The 18,071-nt window shown below is 48.6% G+C and overlaps 8 protein-coding genes across 8 annotated transcripts; 5 read left to right on the plus strand and 3 right to left on the minus strand.

Moving 5' to 3' along the window:
* Window positions 1–785: 785 nt before the first annotated feature.
* On the plus strand, window positions 786–1,677 carry N7511_010942 (uncharacterized protein; the record flags this gene model as incomplete). The annotated part of the gene is made up of 2 exons (XM_057133319.1): window positions 786–1,289; window positions 1,423–1,677. 2 exons carry the CDS (start codon window positions 786–788, stop codon window positions 1,675–1,677), a joined length of 759 nt encoding a protein of 252 aa, XP_056981307.1.
* A 253-nt stretch (window positions 1,678–1,930) lies between these two features.
* N7511_010943 (HHE domain protein) lies at window positions 1,931–2,665 on the minus strand (the record flags this gene model as incomplete). The annotated part of the gene is made up of 1 exon (XM_057133320.1): window positions 1,931–2,665. One exon carries the CDS (start codon window positions 2,663–2,665, stop codon window positions 1,931–1,933), a length of 735 nt encoding a protein of 244 aa, XP_056981308.1.
* Window positions 2,666–2,940: 275 nt separating this feature from the next.
* Window positions 2,941–3,831, minus strand: N7511_010944 (putative methyltransferase; the record flags this gene model as incomplete). Its single annotated transcript, XM_057133321.1, has 1 exon — window positions 2,941–3,831. The coding sequence occupies one exon, from the start codon at window positions 3,829–3,831 to the stop codon at window positions 2,941–2,943; it is 891 nt and encodes a 296-aa protein (XP_056981309.1).
* A 624-nt stretch (window positions 3,832–4,455) lies between these two features.
* Window positions 4,456–8,454, plus strand: N7511_010945 (uncharacterized protein; the record flags this gene model as incomplete). Its single annotated transcript, XM_057133322.1, has 5 exons — window positions 4,456–4,743; window positions 4,794–4,853; window positions 4,918–5,116; window positions 5,170–5,680; window positions 5,733–8,454. 5 exons carry the CDS (start codon window positions 4,456–4,458, stop codon window positions 8,452–8,454), a joined length of 3,780 nt encoding a protein of 1,259 aa, XP_056981310.1.
* Window positions 8,455–9,469: 1,015 nt separating this feature from the next.
* On the plus strand, window positions 9,470–10,905 carry N7511_010946 (acyl-CoA desaturase; the record flags this gene model as incomplete). The annotated part of the gene is made up of 4 exons (XM_057133323.1): window positions 9,470–9,723; window positions 9,792–10,212; window positions 10,262–10,348; window positions 10,402–10,905. 4 exons carry the CDS (start codon window positions 9,470–9,472, stop codon window positions 10,903–10,905), a joined length of 1,266 nt encoding a protein of 421 aa, XP_056981311.1.
* A 611-nt stretch (window positions 10,906–11,516) lies between these two features.
* Window positions 11,517–12,764, plus strand: N7511_010947 (aldose epimerase family protein; the record flags this gene model as incomplete). Its single annotated transcript, XM_057133324.1, has 1 exon — window positions 11,517–12,764. One exon carries the CDS (start codon window positions 11,517–11,519, stop codon window positions 12,762–12,764), a length of 1,248 nt encoding a protein of 415 aa, XP_056981312.1.
* Window positions 12,765–12,956: 192 nt separating this feature from the next.
* On the minus strand, window positions 12,957–15,295 carry N7511_010948 (uncharacterized protein; the record flags this gene model as incomplete). The annotated part of the gene is made up of 6 exons (XM_057133325.1): window positions 12,957–13,116; window positions 13,178–13,313; window positions 13,363–13,503; window positions 13,559–13,640; window positions 13,694–14,453; window positions 14,508–15,295. 6 exons carry the CDS (start codon window positions 15,293–15,295, stop codon window positions 12,957–12,959), a joined length of 2,067 nt encoding a protein of 688 aa, XP_056981313.1.
* Window positions 15,296–15,629: 334 nt separating this feature from the next.
* On the plus strand, window positions 15,630–17,429 carry N7511_010949 (uncharacterized protein; the record flags this gene model as incomplete). The annotated part of the gene is made up of 3 exons (XM_057133326.1): window positions 15,630–15,963; window positions 16,019–16,877; window positions 16,928–17,429. 3 exons carry the CDS (start codon window positions 15,630–15,632, stop codon window positions 17,427–17,429), a joined length of 1,695 nt encoding a protein of 564 aa, XP_056981314.1.
* Between the last annotated feature and the right edge of the window lie 642 nt (window positions 17,430–18,071).

Genomic DNA, 18,071 nt, shown 5'->3' on the forward strand with positions numbered 1-18,071 from the left:
TCTAGGCGTTTTGGAGCTTCTTTTACCTGTCTGTTTTAGGCTTCTCGCCTCATGTGTCGGACATGAATGACTTTTGTACATGAAAGTAGTATAAATTTCAAGTTTGCCACATCAGAAAGTACCAACTCTCGGAAGGGGATCCCTGTGTTCGACTGCGAACACCCTGTAAGAGGCTGGATATTGCAGATTGAACAGATAATCCCAGCCAACCATGTCAGTATCCTGCGTCGAGGTTCCTTATTCTCCCGAAGACCTGATGGGTGGCGATATTCACCATGAAGCAAGTCTAGATACCTAACGAGTCAGTCCAGATCAACCACCGAAGTGCCTCAAAACGAAAAGAAAAAAAAAAGCGTCTCGACTCATTTGCCGTTTCAGACAGGTAGGTCATACCAATCCTTGCACTGACACAAACACAAACAACATCGACATTGAAGTTCCAACCAAAGCCTGCAGCACTCGACCATCCAGACCAACCAACAGCACCTGCACGATCGTGTCCTGTCGCGTGGCTAGCCAAGCAGAAGCCGGGGAGCCTCGCATCCCCCACTTCCGTGCGAGGTGCCCCTGCACCATTGTTTTCGTCCTTGGGCGTCGGTCTGGCTGGGACTAGAAGTGTCACCTAGTGTGAACTCCGGCTTTATAAAGCAGGGATGAGACGTACGATGGAAGCAGAAGTGATTGACCTCTTTCCATCACGTCTTCTGGAACCCTGCTAGACAAATAGCCTTCTATACGGCACTTTGAATCATTGCATAGCACCATTCAATGTCCCAGAGTCAATCATGACCATGTTCACAATCGTCCAACGTGCCCTCCCGCCACTGTCTCTCCCCTGGCGACGCCGGAGTAGCCTCAAAGGCAAAGACCCAGAGACAGAATTCGATCTGAGTAACGACGGCACCAACACCGACCTGGACGGTCCAAACGCCGAACACAATGCGTCCGCAGACCTGCACAGTGACGTCTCAACAGCAAGTCCCCTGCAGGCCCATCTAGCGGTGAGAGACGATGCACGCGAGTCTGCAGAATTCCTTCAGTCAATATGTGCCACTCCGGATAATATGTCTGAATTGGAGTCGGATTCGAGTTCCGCGCGCCGCTCGCATTCTACGGACAAGGCACGTTTGGTGCGGGCTGAGCTTGCCCGTGCTGTTAGTTGGGCGAGTATTGTCCGCAGTCAATGCCGGTGGACTTTCGAGCAGGAGAAGGAGCTCTTGCATGCGCAGAGGCAGCTGGCGAGATGTCAGAAGGCCTGGAGCTCGGAGCAGGAGTTGTGGTTGACTTGTGTAAGTCGACTGTTTTACATTTTCTTGATAACCGCACGAAGTGTTTTTCATTTTTTGTTTATATCAATCTGTTTCTATGTGCTTTTTCGGGGTTTAAAGCAGAGCCATAGACTAATTCGCTTCTCCTCGATAGGTTCAAGCGCTGAGCGAAGAAAAAGAATCTCACGTGGATTTCCTCTCTCTGCGACATAAACAACAAGATGAAGAGCAAGTGCAATTTCGAAAGGCCTGGAAGCGACGACGATCATCGTCCGGAGATGAAGAGGTGCAGAAGAACGCCACCGAGAATTTTAATCGATCAGGTAAATTACGTCGCTTGCAGCGGTATGGCTATTTGGGGCCCCGGTTGGGCACGACCGGATCGACGCCTGTCGCGGTTAGGGCGTAGGGCTATGATCGTCTTTGCAGGATGAATATTGAATTGTTGGGACCAGAATGGCGATCTGCTGCATCAGCTTGGGTGTCTTGGTATTGATGTTTCTAGCTATGGTTTACTTTGCGTGTAAAGAAGAGGTTCCTGTGGAACAATTGTAATGGAAAATGAGTCCACGGCATGTCGCTTGGACAATTTATAATGTTATTTCTTGTATGATTCTGACTGAAGATGCACCCATAGCTCCAGAATGTCTGAATCTAAATATTCATGTGTCCTCCTTCTCACCAGGCCACTTCCGAAACCAATTCGTCAAACTATCGAGAGGCGCAGCCATCAACCCAGCAGCAGTCTCAAAGGGCGGCTTATTGGGTAGAAGGGGATGAGATCTAGAAGGAACAAGCATTTTAGTTCGATCTAGAGACTTTGTCAATGCCACACTTTCGTCTTTAGACAAAACATCTTCAAGCATAGGCAAATCCACATCCTCTTCGTGCCTAGCATGAATCTCAAAGTCCCTCAGAAGATTTTTCAGTGTAGGCACAAACCGTGGATCGGTAGATGACAGATCCTGGAACATTTTCAGCTGTTTTTTGACGCCTTGGTGCTCCAATCTATTTCGGTCGACTGTTTGTTGTCCCTCTTTCAGTGAGTCGATCAGAGCTGGATAGACGACTAGCTCTTCACCAGCCATGTGCCGAGCTAGTTCCCAGACCAGCTTGTTTTGAAACCGGGTTTGCTCTTCGGGTTTTGTTGATTGAAGAATCTTGTGGCTGTGTGATTCAAGTTCCTGGTGGTCGTGTTTGATCGCTGGGAGGATGCGGGAGCATGTTTCTGGAGTTGCAGCTGCGTCGGTGAATGTGCGTAGAGGTGGCCCTACACTGCCTTTGACGACTGGCGTGGGTGTTTTTGTTGTAGTTCTTTTGTTGTTTGAAATAGTTGACATTGGGAGCCTGGGGACAAAGAGGTGGGTGAAGTGGATGGCGAGTGTACGCCGAAGCATTGGAACTGAAAATAAGTCTCGATCTGATTTTACAATACTGCGAACTGGGCAAGAAGAAAAGAGAGATCATCGGCGTGTGTAATAGTCCTCGGTGGTAAGTTCCGCTCTTGCGTCTTGTCACCATGATGTAGCCATCTGGAAATTAGCCCTAATTCCTTGGAAATTCCAACTACTACGTGCAATCAGAACAATATATTTAACTGCATTTGAAGAAACTTCGTATTACTAACTATAATTTCTGTTCCAATTTCATGTGCCCGCCCAATGAAAGAAAATCAACCAAACACCAAAGCCCTGACTTCAATGCTCTCCCTTCCCCTCGCCCCAACGGGCGTCCTCTGATCCCAAAAGGCTGTATGAGGTACCGACTCTCCAATTCCGGGGCTTAAATCCAAAGCCACCGCTGAATCAGAGCATTTGAGCAATAAGCGCTCGTCGGGTGTCATACCAGACCAGTAGTACCACTTTTGGCCCTGATTGAACTTCACCCCGAGAGTCTCTCCGACCCGATTCGGATAACGGTGTTGAACGGGGACCAGATCATCAGGATTTACAGAAGTCGCCGAGGCAAACGCCAGTGGTGCGGATTGCACGGGCTCATCTGTGAGTGAGCGCCAGACGTTGACGATGCGATAGCGTTCTTTCAGTAGCTTTTCTGCCTCTTCGGGATCTTGGATATGGAGTCTGACACGGTCTGCAGCTGCTCGGCGGGTCTGGTCGACGTGGACTCGTGTCACAGGTTGACGGGGTGCACCATCCTTCTGACGGCGGATGGTGTGGTCGAAGAGAACAACTTTGTGCGCTCCTGGTATACTTGAGAGCAGGAGAGATTCGACCTCTGGGTAGTATATTTCTCGGATGGATGTCTCCGAGTTGAAGGTCTGGTAGTTTGTTGATGTTGGTATCTTCTGGAAGGTTTGGAAAGCGTCTTTATTCAAGGTGAATGCGCTTTCGGCATTGCGAATGTCGGTTATTGTGACTTTCTGTTCATTCTCCAGATAATTTCGCTGCAGTTGGCCTGATGGCTGGGGTTCAACATAGTTATACGGGGCAGCGTTATCTGGAGGAGGTGCGTAGAAAGTGAGTCCAGCAGTTGCTGGGCCTCGAGGAATGTAGGTGAGGTCTGATGTTGCTGCAGTGATAGTTTCAGTAGTAGTGGCTGTCATGGTGTAGATATGCAGCTTGAGTTTCTAGTCGTATTTGTTTCTGTAAGATATTCTGTTTGAGCATATGGATTCAAGGAGAAGAAAGTTCCGTTTTATAGAGCAAAGCAGCCCCTTCGTATCCTGCATTTGTCAGAAATGCGGAGATGATGTAGAGGCTCTCATTCGCAGACCATCACATCATCTGATTTATCATCAAATGGAATACAAACTGTCTGACTTCATCTTGGCTGATCCAAGGATGTGTTAATGCAAGAGGGAAATTGGGAAATGGAGAATATTAATGACCATTGATGCAGGTGGCATCTTCAACTGCTGACCAAGCAGGTCGGAAACCCTGGAAGGTTCAATGAGAGTGATAGTTCTGCCTTCATATCTCGACAAGGCCAACTTGATCCTTAAATAATTATCAAACGACAGTTTTCTACCATTCTACCATTCTACCAGGATCATGCTAAGTGTGGCTCATCTGAGCTGAGCCACACTGCGCTAGCTGAACATTGGGCGCCCAACTTGAAGCGCTTAGAATTTCATTTCCGTCATCTTCTCCCAGATTACTTCAATAAACTATATTGTCTTTTTTTTCTTCAAGTAACCAGATTGCATGCTCGTGTTGATTTACCAAAGATGAATGCGCAACTCACAAATGTGGCAGGAGCTGCAAGATCCGATCTCACTCAACTGTGGGAGGCAGCGGTGGAAGAGTATGAGAAGGAAACTGGACACAGTCTCCAGCTCAACGGGTTCAACAGTATGGAAGAGATCATGAAAGGCACGGAGAGCATGTATTCAAAGTTCAAGGCCTTTCGTAACGACCAGTCCAAGGTTTCCAAAGTGCGGACGGCTTTCAAAAATAACATGTGGTTGATACAAAATATCGTGGATACCGTACAGAGCGTCGCAAGCGCCGCATCGGTAAGCCTTTATACGATTCTGGTCTGAGTATTCATGTTAATCTTTCACAGGCCTTTCCGCCCGCTATGCCGGTCAGCTTGATCTTCACGGCCTTTGGGCAGGTGATGCAGGTATGAGGCTCTGGGAGCTATACACTCTAATTACACCCTGAAGCCTGATCTAACTGAAATCTAGTCATTTGCTGATGTTTCTGCTGATTACGATAATGTGATGGGTTTCTTGGATTTCACCCATCGCTTTTTTGATCGGCTCTCTATCCTCGATCAGAAATTGCCAAACATGCTTCCTTTCCAACGCTGTGTTACGCGTATATTCTCCAGCATTCTGAAGATATGCTCTATTGCACAGAAATACGCCACACAGAAGCGACTTAGTGAGCCTTATATTATACTTTACAGCAGAACACTCCTAACAGTTGTTTAACAGGGAAATGGTTCAGCAATTTAGTGAAGGGTTCTGATGAAGAACTTAAAGCAGCGAGTACACAGTTGGAAGAGGCCGTGAATGAGTTCAATCAAGCGGCAGGCTTAACTACTCTCAGGAGCGTTGATGTTATGAGTGAGGTTGTGCAAAGTATAGAAGGGAACACCGAGTTTCTTGTCTCAAATGCGACTCTCATTGATGAACGCACCACAGCGATACTACGTGATCAGGAGAGACTGGCAGATTTGCAGCAAAAGACCCTCGAGAAAGTGGGAGACCAGAGTCAAGCGCTCGATGAAGTCACCAGATATCTTGAAAAAATCCAAATTACCTCGAATTATCAGCAAGCACCACCGGAGCCTGTTTCCACAGTGCCCTTTACCCGTGATCCGAATTTCGTTGACCGTGGGACACTTCTTGATGAGATTGTTGCGCAAGTTCCTAGCCTGTCTTGCAAGATCAATGTTTCAAGCTCGGGATCAAGAATAGCCCTGGTTGGTCTGGGTGGTGTTGGGTGAGTCACCTATACATCTTTTGTCATTTCCCTTAAATTAACTCCCAAACAGCAAGTCTCAGCTAGCCATCGAACTTTCATACCGAATCCTCGAGCAGTCACCTCAAACATGGGTTTTCTGGGTTTATGCGAGCAACACAGCGCGCTTCGAGCAAAGTTATCGGGAGATTGCCGATCGAGTCAAAATCCCCAGTCGTGATAGCACGGACGCAAACATCTTCAAACTCGTCTATGACTGGCTTCAATGGGGCAACAAAGACTGGGTCTTGATTCTTGATAATGTTGATGAACATGAATTTCTGAGTGAGAAGCGCGATTCAAATGGTGCTTCTGAGCAGCCACTTGCAAGCTACATCCCACAGTGCCAGCATGGCTTGCTTATCATGACATCCCGAAGCAGAGATGTGGCATTGAAGTTTGTTGATGACAGCGAAATCGTTGTTGTCGATCCGATGGATAAGCCACAAGCATCAGCTCTCATGAAGAACAAACTCGGATTTTCTGCGAACGAAGACGATATATTGGACCTCACAGAAGCGCTTGATTTCATGCCCCTAGCAATCGTCCAAGCCGCGGCATATATCAAAAAGCGAGTGCCGCGTTATTCTGTCTCCCGGTATCTTGAAGATTTCCAGAAAGGTTATCGTAAAGGGACGAGACTTCTGGAACATGAGGCTGGTCATCTCCAACGAGACCGGGAGGCCAATAGCTCAATCCTGACCACTTGGCAGATATCATTTAATCATATTCGAGCTTGCAAGCCATCGGCTGCAAACCTCCTCTCCCTCATGAGCTTCTTTGACCGACAGGGAATTACTGAAGAGTTAGTACAAGACGTGAGATTCAAGGAGAATGATAGTGATGGCGACAGTACTTCTGATTCTGACTTCGATGACGGGTTTGACGAAGACATCGAAACCTTGAGAGACTACTCGTTCATTTCTATAAGCCCGAATGGCAAGTCTTTCCAAATGCACAGACTCGTTCAGCTTTCTACCCGGAGATGGCTTGAGACCCGCGACGAGTACGAACACTGGCAAGATGTTTTCTTTGACGTGCTGTTCCAAAAGTTCCCGTCTGCTGAATATGAGAACTGGGAACTATGTCACTTGATGTTCCCTCACATCAAATCAGCAATGTCACAATTTCCAAAGTCGCAGAACTCGCTCATGAATTGGGCATTCGTTCTACTAAATGGAGCACTGTATGCACGGAAATCAGGAACATCTATTGACGTACAGTCGATGGCAGCCAAAGCTGTGAAGATATTTCAACAGATTCATGGCCCCGAGCATTATGATACTCTGAGGGCTCTACAGATTCTCGCAATAATACTACATGACCATGGCCAAATCCACGAATCTGAATCGCTGGAGGTGCAGGTGCTCGAGATTAGGAAGAGGATTCTCGGTGCAAATCATCCTGACACTCTAACTAGCATGGGCAACCTAGCGACGATACTTAGCAATCTCGGCCGATTTAACGAAGCTGAAGTCCTAGAGGTGCAGGTGCTAGAGATTAGGAAGAAGATGCTTGGTGCAGATCATCCTGGAACTCTGACTAGCATGAGCAACCTAGCGTCAACAATCAGCGATCTTGGTCGATTTACCGAAGCTGAATCCCTGGAAGTGCAGGTTCTAGAGAGTAGGAAGAAGATTCTCGGTGCAGATCATCCTGATATTCTATCTAGCATGAGCAACCTAGCGACGATACTTAGCAATCTCGGCCGATTTAACGAAGCTAAAGAACTAAAGGTGCATGTGCTAGAGAGTAGGAAGAAGATACTCGGTGCAGATCATCCCGACACTCTATCTAGCATGGGCAACCTAGCGTCAACACTTAGCAATCTCGGCCGATTTACCGAAGCTGAAGCACTAGAGGTGCATGTGCTAGAGAGAAAGAAGAAGATTCTTGGTGCAAATCATCCTAATACACTGATTAGTATGAGCAACCTAGCTTCAACACTCAACGATCTCGGCCGATTTGCCGAAGCTAAAGCACTAGAGGCACATGTACTGGAGAGTAGGAAGAAGATGCTTGGTGCAGATCTTCCTGGCACTCGGACCAGCATAAGCAATCTAGCGTTCACACTTAGGGATCTCGGCCGAATCGACGAAGCTGAAGTTCTAGAAGTGCATATGCTAGAGAGTATGACGAAGATACTCGGTGCAGATCATCCTGACACTCTAACTAGCATGGGAAACCTAGCGTCAACACTTAGCAATCTCGACCGATTTACCGAAGCTGAAGTCCTAGAGGTGCATGTGCTAGAGAGTAGGAAGAAGATGCTTGGTGCAGATCATCCTAGCACTTTGACTAGCATGAGCAATTTGGCGTCAACACTTAAGGATCTCGACCGGCTACAGGACGCTGAAGCCCTAGCAATGATTGCACTGGAATCAAGAGAAAGGGTTCTTGGCACAGAACATCCCAATACTTTGAAAAGCGGGAATTTATTGGCAAGAATACTTCGAGGTCTTGGTCAGTTTCACAAGGCCGAGGCGCTTTTTGTTTCAGTGCTTGAGACTCGCAGGAGAGTGCTTGATGTGCAGCACCCTGCTACACTCCGGAGCATGGCTGAACTCGCTCGCACCTGGAAATCTCTAGGCCGACACGTCGAAGCTCTAGATATGTTGGGAGAGAGCTTGGCCATGAGAAAGCAAGTTCTAGGGCCTGAGCACTACTCTGTCTTATCCGACTCTGAGACATTGCTGCAATGGGAAACCGATGGACATGCAGGGCAGGAGAGTTCAAATCGACATGATGCCTTATAGTATTCCATGAGCTCGAAATGGTGTCTGAGTACATTTTTTCTGTGTTATATACGAACCACGATGTCTGGTAAATCCACGACCCACCAAGAAAGGACCATCTAGACAGGGTTCACTGGGAACGCTCAATATGTGAAGATCCCGAGTAGGCAACATCCTATGATTTCATCTCTTAAACAAATAAAAAGATTAGCATATCGCAGGCTGGTCTATATAGTACTGATCTTGTCATCTAGGGGCTTGTTTAGGCTAAGAACAGGGTTTCGGCTTCAGGGCTTGTGATCAGCCATATTGCACCACCCTTTTGCCACTTGCTATTATCACTGGCAATTGCATGGGACATTGCCTCTATTCTGTTTCGACGGAACTGAACCCACTGTAAAGGTTGAATAGTGATTGTGATGTAATCATGTTAATAGCCTATTGCTGGTGATAGCCTATAACCGTATCACACTAACCTCTGATTGTACAGGCGAGCACTCAGTAAATAACTGGAATATTCCAAAAAGAAACCTATCAAACCAATCCAAGGCTTGGAATCGAAATGTTGAGCTGCAGTAGTAAATGTCTTGGCATTTCGGATTTCGGTATCCATTTATAGACTCCGGCGATCAAAAGAGGACCCTGGACTTAGTGTCTAAGATCTGGACTGGCTTTGCTTTGCTTTTAAAAGCTATTATCGGATTGAAATTTTCACACATCATAATTCTGCCAAAGAGAAGTCTCTTCCAACACGACTCAATTCTGATTTTGAGGAGCTCTCAAGTTGGAGCCGGGGTTCGGGCGAATCCCGTCGAGAATGCTCGATGGCCTGACGTATGGACACTCCCAACAGTTCAACATTTTATTGCTGGGAAGATATCAAAAGGTAGAATATCTAAGATCAGTTAAATTGAATTCATTTGCAATCCTCTTGCTAATCTTAATATCCTTTGATCTCAGTACTGGTCGTTGTTCACCTTCCGACTTGAAGCTTCATACTTCCTCCATACAGAACACCTTCCTCAACATCTCCACGATGACAGTCACCGAGCCGAAAGGCCAAAGGCTGCACATCAGCGAGCAACCTTTGACACTCGGGAACTGGCACAAACATGTCAACTGGGTCAACACCTCCCTCATCTTGATCGTGCCGTTCTTTGGCTGCATCGCTGCATTTTATACCGAGTTGCGAGCCATCACTGCAGCTTGGGCCATTCTTTATTACTTCTGGACTGGCCTTGGTATCACTGCTGGATATCATCGTCTCTGGGCACACCGCTCATATGAAGCGTGAGTATCTCCCCACCCCCACCGTCGGCCACAAGCAACTGAACACTAACTGAGAGTCAACTCACTAGCGGTCTCCCTCTCAGACTCTTCCTCGCATGCGTCGGCGGTGGTGCAGTCCAAGGCTCCATTCGATGGTGGAGCGCTAAGCATAGGGCACACCATCGATGGACCGACACAGCCAAGGACCCGTACAGTGTTATGAAGGGGGTGTGGTACTCACACTTCATGTGGATGGTCTTGAAGCAGAACCCTAAGAACCGTGGTCGCACAGATATTTCAGATTTGAATGAGGACCCTATCGTTGTTTGGCAGCACAAGAATTATGGCACTGTCATTCTTGTTTTTGGCATGTTGTTCCCAATGATGGTGGCTGGACTAGGATGGGGCGATTGGAAAGGTGGTCTGATCTATGCCGGAATCCTTCGGTTCTTGTTTGTTCAGCAGGCTACTTTCTGTGTCAATTCACTTGCCCATTGGCTAGGTGAACAGGTTAGTATATCCTCATTTCAGTCTATATCATCGCGCTGACGGGCTCTAGCCATTTGATGATAGAAACTCTCCTCGTGACCATGTTGTCACCGCGTTGGTGACCCTGGGCGAAGGATACCACAACTTCCACCATGAGGTAAGATCATGCTCGTTCACCTCCTTTGTTGAAGAGAAATTAACGATCTTCAGTTCCCCTCCGACTACCGAAATGCCATCCAATGGTGGCAGTACGACCCTACCAAGTGGTCCATCTGGGTGTGGAAGCAGCTCGGCCTCGCCACTAATCTGAAACAATTCCGCGCAAACGAGATTGAGAAGGGCCGTGTGCAACAGCTACAGAAGAAGGTCGATCAGAAACGAGCCAAGCTTGATTGGGGTGTTCCTCTCGAACAACTCCCCGTCGTCGACTGGGACGACTTCATTGCCGAAGCACAAAGCGGCAAAGCTCTTGTGGCTATTGCTGGAGTGATTCACGATGTCACCGACTTCATCAAAGAACATCCTGGTGGTAAGACCCTCATCTCATCGGCTGTCGGCAAAGATGCCACTGCCATCTTCAATGGCGGTGTGTATAGTCACTCCAATGCCGCACACAACCTTCTTTCCACGATGAGGGTCGGGGTCATTCGAGGGGGTGGAGAGGTTGAGATCTGGCGAAAGAGCGAGAAGCAGATGTCCAGTCAATACGCATAGAAAAGATAGAAGAGACAAAAGAGATAGAAGAGACAGAAGAGACAAAAGTCGAATGTTGATGTTCGTGCCGAGTCACCTGATCGATGTGTACTTCCTTCCACATCCCCCCTGTTTTCTCTCCTTTCCCCTGCTTTTCCTCCCCTTTCTCCAGACAAAAGAAAACAAAGGACCCAATTTCAGTTTACTCCACCGGAGTTTTGCCTTACAATCTCACGGGCTAAGCACTAGGGGTAACATTTGTTCCGTCAGTGGCGCCTCATAAGCTTGACAGGGACCACACCCCCCCAGTGATATGCCCCCAAGCCTCCAGGGCTCGGATCTTCCCCCTCTTTACCACGCTCCATCCGATCCGGTGGCCCAATAGCTGGCCTTGAACACCTGCATCGGATAAATCCTGATCGCGCAAAGCTTACCCCGGGTTGTCCCCGCCTCCCTAGCGTCAAGCCATGCGGAGGGAGCTTTGGAATGTTTGTTGCGGCACGTAGCTACCCCATATAATGCCTGCACCCCTCGGTTGCGTCCGATCTTTACTTTTTCCTGCCCGGATCACGCTTCGTCTTCTCTTAGTTTATGCTTTCTTTCTCTCGGTAATCATTCTTCTGGGAATCAGAATGCATTTCAAGTCTTACGTGACCGCTGCCTTGTATGGGCTGCCCGCCCTTGCACAGGCTGCCCCGTCGCCTTCTTCGGGCGCGTCGGCTTCCTCCTCGTCGGCTGCTAGTTCTAGTGGTCACTTCGAGAGCTATACCATCAAGGCTGAGAACATCACCGCTAAGCTGATTCCGTACGGCGCGCGTCTGACCTCCTTGACCGTCCCCGATCGCCATGGCAAAGTCCAGGATGTGGTGGTTGGCTATGATGACCCAATCGAGTATCTGCATGACAGTGAGACCAATCGCACCTTTTTCGGCGCGGTCGTTGGTCGTTATGCCAACCGTATTAAGAACGGTACCTTCACCATCGACGACAACACCTACCACATTCCTGAAAATGAGAACAACGGTGTAGACACCCTCCATGGTGGCTTCACTGGGTATGACATGCGCAATTGGACGGTCACTGCCCACACTGAGTCTGCCATCACCTTCAGCTTGCTCGACCAAGGCTTTGAGAACTTCCCCGGCGATGTCATCACCCATGCCACCTTCAGTGTGTCCACCGAGACCACCCCTGAGAACCCCAAGGGTCTCCCCCAGTTGACCACCAAGCTAGTAGCTATCGCTCTGACTGAGAAGACACCTATCATGCTGGCCAACCACATCTACTGGAACTTGAACGCGTTCAAGGAGAAGACTGTCCTCGGGGACACCTTGCAGCTGCCTCTCTCCAAGCGCTACATCGCTGGAGACAGTATCCTCATCCCCAACGGCACCATCTCTGACGTCGATGACACCTACTCTGGATCATTGGACTTCACCACCCCCAAGACAATTGGCCGAGACATTGAGAAGACCACCGGTCTTTGCGGTGCTGGCTGCACCGGCTACGACACCTGCTTCCTGATCGACCGCCCCGTCTCCAACGCCCCCAACTCCATGATCACTGCAATCCGCGCCTCATCCGACAGTACCGGAATCAGTCTTGAGGTCGCCACCAACCAGGCTGCCCTCCAGATCTATACCTGCAGCGGCCAGAACGGCAGCATCGCCACCAAGAAGTCCCAGGCTCAGCGCAACAAGGCTGACAGTGGTAACGCTGGTGCCACCCATGTGAACAAGTACGGTTGCTTTGTCATTGAGACCGAGGACTGGATTGATGGCATTAACCAGCCTGAGTGGGGACGTAACCCCTACCAGATCGCCGGCCCTGATGATGGGCCTGTCGTCAACTGGGCCACGTACCAGTTCGGTAATATCTAATTCCTCCACGTTGGAGAGTTATGCACATAACTGCATTTGGATAATAATAAAACTTTGATTTCTGCGTGGCGAAGGCTATGTGCAGAACCTATTTTCAAGCTCCTCCCGGGTGTATTCTGTAAATCCTGTAGTACCATTTGCATGCATTCATTTGGCGCGATATAGTATTCATCATCTCAACCTCGGGAATATTCAAAGCTTCGACAAAATATCCGACCCATCAACGCCACTGCCTTTCACAATCTCATCTTCCCAATAATTAGGATTAAATGTTATTCGGTTAAGAGGATTTAACCGATGCGCCCGGTTAAACAAGTCCTCGTAGACACGGCCATCATACCGACCCAGTGCACTACAATCACTTATGTTAGTAGCTTTCATGTCAGGTGAGTGTTGAAATAGGATTATCATACCTGTCCAGTAAATAATCAGGAAGCATCCAGGAATCAACCAGTTTCACTGCATGTGGTCTGATCCGACTCATCAGATCTTGAACCCGAGCAGGCAGAGCATTCAGAGCTGACTGTGCGACGGCATTGCATCGAAAGACTGGACTCAGTGTTAATTCCGAGGTTTCTGGCTGTTGGGGATATCTCACATTCGTAGCCCTCGTTCTCCATTGTATTCAATGCGAAAAGGCGATATAGATCCCACAACACGGGTTTTATCGGGGCTGAGAGGGTCTTGTTCGTTGAAAGAGCTTCGAAGAATGTCGTTACCATGATCGATTGTGATTGTGCTGCAGTTTCATTGAGTGAATTACATAGTGGCATTGGCTGGATATGAATACATACCCCGGCTTAGTTTGTGAAGCTGAATGAGAAGACTGTTCCAGTTCTTCTTTTTGATAACCCGCTCTTCATATGCGTCGTATGTCTATATCCTGTCAGTTTGGTGAATTCATACTAGAAGGGATTCCTCCAACATACCAACGCAGTAGCTCTCGTGTCAAAACTCTTCACGATATCCCGATCACTGTTCAAGACATCAAACCTTGTCGATAACCGTCCAGCACGCTTCTCCCGAACAAATACCCTAAACCGAGCATCCATCTCATCACCCTGTTCCCCCCTCCCCTCGCCCTCAACAGCAGCACCCATCTTCTTAATCAAATAACCCGCAACCTGCTGCGTGATCATCCAATTATCCCCCTCAACAGTCGGCTTGGACAAGTAATCATTATTGAGCTGAATCAACCCACTTCCACCCCCAAATCCATGACCCCCCATCGCCCGTCGACAAGTCTCAATCCCATCCGCCGCAAGCATGGTACAGAGACTCTTCAATCCAGAAGACATACTATGCATATAGGCCAACGAGTCGAAATCCCCCTTTTCAATATCATCTCGTGCACTCTGGTATATAGTCCGCATAGCAAGACCAGTGTAATGCAACGCGAACGTCGTCGCCAGGAGGGGCAGGATGCGGATTTGAACGGTTGGATAATCCAACACTGACAACTCTGGTCCGCGCTTGTCCCCGTCTCGATCTTGGAACTGTCGGCGCACGGTTGTGTATCTGATTGCGACTGTGACTGCTCTTGCAAGCACGAGGCGTGCGTGTTGCACGATATTCGCCCGGACGTAGGTGAGCGAGCCGTAGACTAGAGCTGGCTGGGCGGGTTTTGTGTATAGCCCTGTATCTGGATTCACGCTTGAATAGCGCGAAAGAAGGGCTGAATGAGGGATTCTGTGGTTCTTTTAGTCGTGCTGGACAGTTTTGCACTGTTGGAATTTCACGTACCGGAATCGATCAAATAGCATATATGCATTGTCCATGGTGATATATCCATACTTCGGCCCTATATCACCGACAACAATACCCTCCAATGGCAAATGCGTCTTCATATCCCTGACCTGCACAATGAACGGATGCGGGCCATGCGAGACAAATCGATTCGAGCCGGGCTCTGGCAATACTAATTGAGCCACGACAATGGCATGGTTGGCAATCCGGCCTAGACTGCCATTCCACCATTTACTAGCTGTCAGAGACGGGCTGTGTAGCACGAATTCTTTAGTGTGAGGGTCCCACTTTGCTTCAAGCTCTATACCACGGACATTGCTGCCATGTCCAAGTTCAGTCTGTGCATATGCACCTATGATCTTCCAGGACTCGATTAGAGGGAGCCAGTAGACTCGTTGTTCTTCGCTGGCCTGTTCTCGGATTGTGGTGATGAACATCTCCATGTGGAGGAAGTAGGGGGAGACGTCGTCTACTAGGTATTCTGCCATTTTGTAGTCGTCATGGCTCCATTTGTGCTTGTCGCTTAGGCGTCGAAGGAGCTTTGCGCGTGCAAGTCCTAGTTTAAACCGTTCCGGTCGAGAAAGGTTTTGTTGTTTTGATTTGGAGAGAAGTGGCTCTTTCTGGAGGATTGGCAGGATTTGAGCTTGTCGCTCTAGGAAGCCATCTGAGGATAGAAGGTGTTTTCCGAGCTCTTCCGTTGAGATATTTGATTGTTCTCGCTCTTTTGCGAGTGTAGAAGGTCCATCTGGCTGGCTCGGACGAAGTTTGTCTGTAAAATCCGGCATTCTGAATCCTTGAATCCTTGAGACTCCCTTTGTCAATAACTAGAGTATAGCTCTCGATTCCTTTTAATAAGTTGCATATCCACGCTGCTATGCTCGCTCAAAATCACCGAGTGCCGAGTGCCGGCATATCCTCGCGGGGTCGATGCAGATCCTGGGGAAGTAGCCGAATGGATTGAAACAGCGAGATCGATTGGTTGGAATTGTGAACGGCGTAATTCCGAAATGCTGTCGCGATTCATATAGTCGAAGGCTTTGCCGGGATAAGAAGCAATGCCCATCCCACCGATTCAACAAGATCAGGCTCATATAGCAGTATAGCACTATTGTCCACACTATGGGAGACCGCACTCAATTCATTCCTCCACACTGGGGAGATAATGTATTACCAAATATGCCATTTTTCCATCGGTTGCTGCGCTACGCGCAACGCAAGCCTTCTCCCGTTGCGATTCGAGATTTGAACGCTGGTCTGGAAAAGTCATACCACCATCTTCTTTCAGACGTCTTGGCTCTGCGAAAGATATTAGAGGGGAAATTGGGCCCTGAAACGCGGCGAGAACTGGCTGCCGACAAAGAAGTGTACATTGGACTGCTTGCTCCGGGGGGCTATGAGTATACTGTCGGCTTCATGGCTATTCTTGCGCTTGGTGCAGCTGTGGTACCAATGGGTAAGTCTGTCCTAGAAAGAGAAGAAACAACGACAGCCAAGCTAATCAAGAGCAGCTGCTGTCTTACCTGCCGAAGAAGCATCTTACTTTCTGCTGAAAGCTCGATGTGTTGCTCTTCTCTCCAGCACAGCCAGCGAGCAAACCGCCAAATCAGTTGTGCAATTCGTTTCAGAAAGTAAAGGTGTACAGATTCCCTGTATATCACCAATCGCATCATACTTCCGACCAACACTCCTCCCAGCAGATGAAGCAATCGTGTCATCGGACCTGGTACCAGATATGAATGGCGCAGCTCTGGTGATCTTCACCTCTGGCACAACAGGGCCCCCAAAAGGCGCTGTGCAGCGCCGCAGCTACTTGACCGGTAGTGGCGAGGCCGATATGGACCATTACCGTATTACAGAGCAGGATACCGTCCTCCATGTTCTCCCTGTTCATCATGCTTCAGGCGTGGGACTTACATTCCTTCCCTTCCTGACTGCTGGTGCATGCATCGAGTTCCGCAGCGGAAGCTTCGACTCGGCTTGGACGTGGGAACGCTGGCGTCAGGGTGGGCTTTCGTTCTTTTCTGGTGTGCCCACCATCTATATGCGCCTGATGCGATACTTTGAAGAGAATATTGCGCATCAGCCTACAGAGATTCAGGATCAGTATATTGCCGGTGCGCGTGGTCTTCGAGCTATGCTGTGTGGCACTTCTGCGCTTCCGGGGCCGGTTCAGGATTTCTGGAACCGGATTCGGGAGAAGCCTATCCTCACTCGATATGGAGCTACTGAGTTTGGGGCGGTCATCAAGACTGATCTTGACTCTGGGGACGCTCCGAAGAATAGTGTTGGGCGTGTGGCCGAAGCTGTGTCGCTGAAGCTTGCTGATGATGGACATCTTTTAGTCAAATGTCCATATATGTTCTCCAAGTCAGAGTGACCCTTCTTTCCCTTTTGACTCGGTCACTGACAGTGTGTAGATATCTGTTTGACGAGAAAGCAACGGCAGATGCCCATGATGCAGATGGGTACTTTAAATCGGGTGACATTGCCCGCCGCGAAGGGAAATATTATTTCATCCTCGGTCGTGCCTCGATCGACATCATCAAATCTGGAGGATATAAAATCTCTGCGTTGGATATCGAGCGCGAGATCTTGGGTCTGGACTACGTTTCAGAGGTCATGGTTGTCGGTGTTGCAGATGAGGAATTTGGCCAACGCGTTGCTGCCACTGTTAGTCTTAAGCAAGATCGCAACACAACACGCAAGGACTTGACCCTCGCGGAGCTTCGTCATGACCTACGGAGTCACATCGCTGGGTATAAGATGCCAACTATTCTCCGGGTTGTCCAGGGGGAACTTCCCAAGTCGGGCACGGGAAAGGTTCAGAAGAAGATCTTGGGCCCTCAGCTGTTTCCCTCGAACTATCGCGAATTGCCTGATGTTCAGACTTGGGATAGACAGAGTCAGGCTAAGCTGTGATTGGTGACCCTCATGATATGTGTCCTAAATCTTTGTACAGTTCTACGAAGTTTTCAGTCTATACACTTAAGACTCGGGTGATATCCACGATCGAAGTATAAAATCCGAACGGAATAATGAATGCCTAACATGCAATATGCAAGATAAACCACATGTGTCCAATTTCCAGCCCTTCAGCAAACTCGGCCCCCCTCCCGGTGATGCATCTATACCAGGCCGGGGTCTCTGCCGCTTCAACAGACATCAGAAATAGTTTGGATTGTCGCTTTCCCCTGACGTACTTTGAATTCTCGCCAATCACGAGGGTGCCCGCAGCCCCCGCATTTTCTCCGCAGTGTCATCGTGCAGACGATTGTTGTCGTGGACACTTTATCCTCATTGGGCATGAGACTCCAAGTCTGCAGGGTCGACTATCTGGGCTTGTCATGGTCAATTGACTCCTGGTGTATGGCCCTGTCCAGAGGCTTACTCTATTGGTATATATGATGCTGTAAGATTCGGGTTCAAGTAACCCAATCCTCCAGGGCAATCTTTACTTTAATCAAAATGAAGACCCTCGTAGGAGTTTAGGCTTATTATACTAAAAGGCTCGAAGTCATAAGATTGTCAGATATATTGATTTCGTTCCTTTTTCGCATAGAC

Source organism: Penicillium nucicola, assembly GCF_028828085.1.
Source record: "Penicillium nucicola strain IBT 29836 chromosome Unknown utg000010l, whole genome shotgun sequence".
Taxonomy (NCBI): Eukaryota; Fungi; Ascomycota; class Eurotiomycetes; order Eurotiales; family Aspergillaceae; genus Penicillium; species Penicillium nucicola.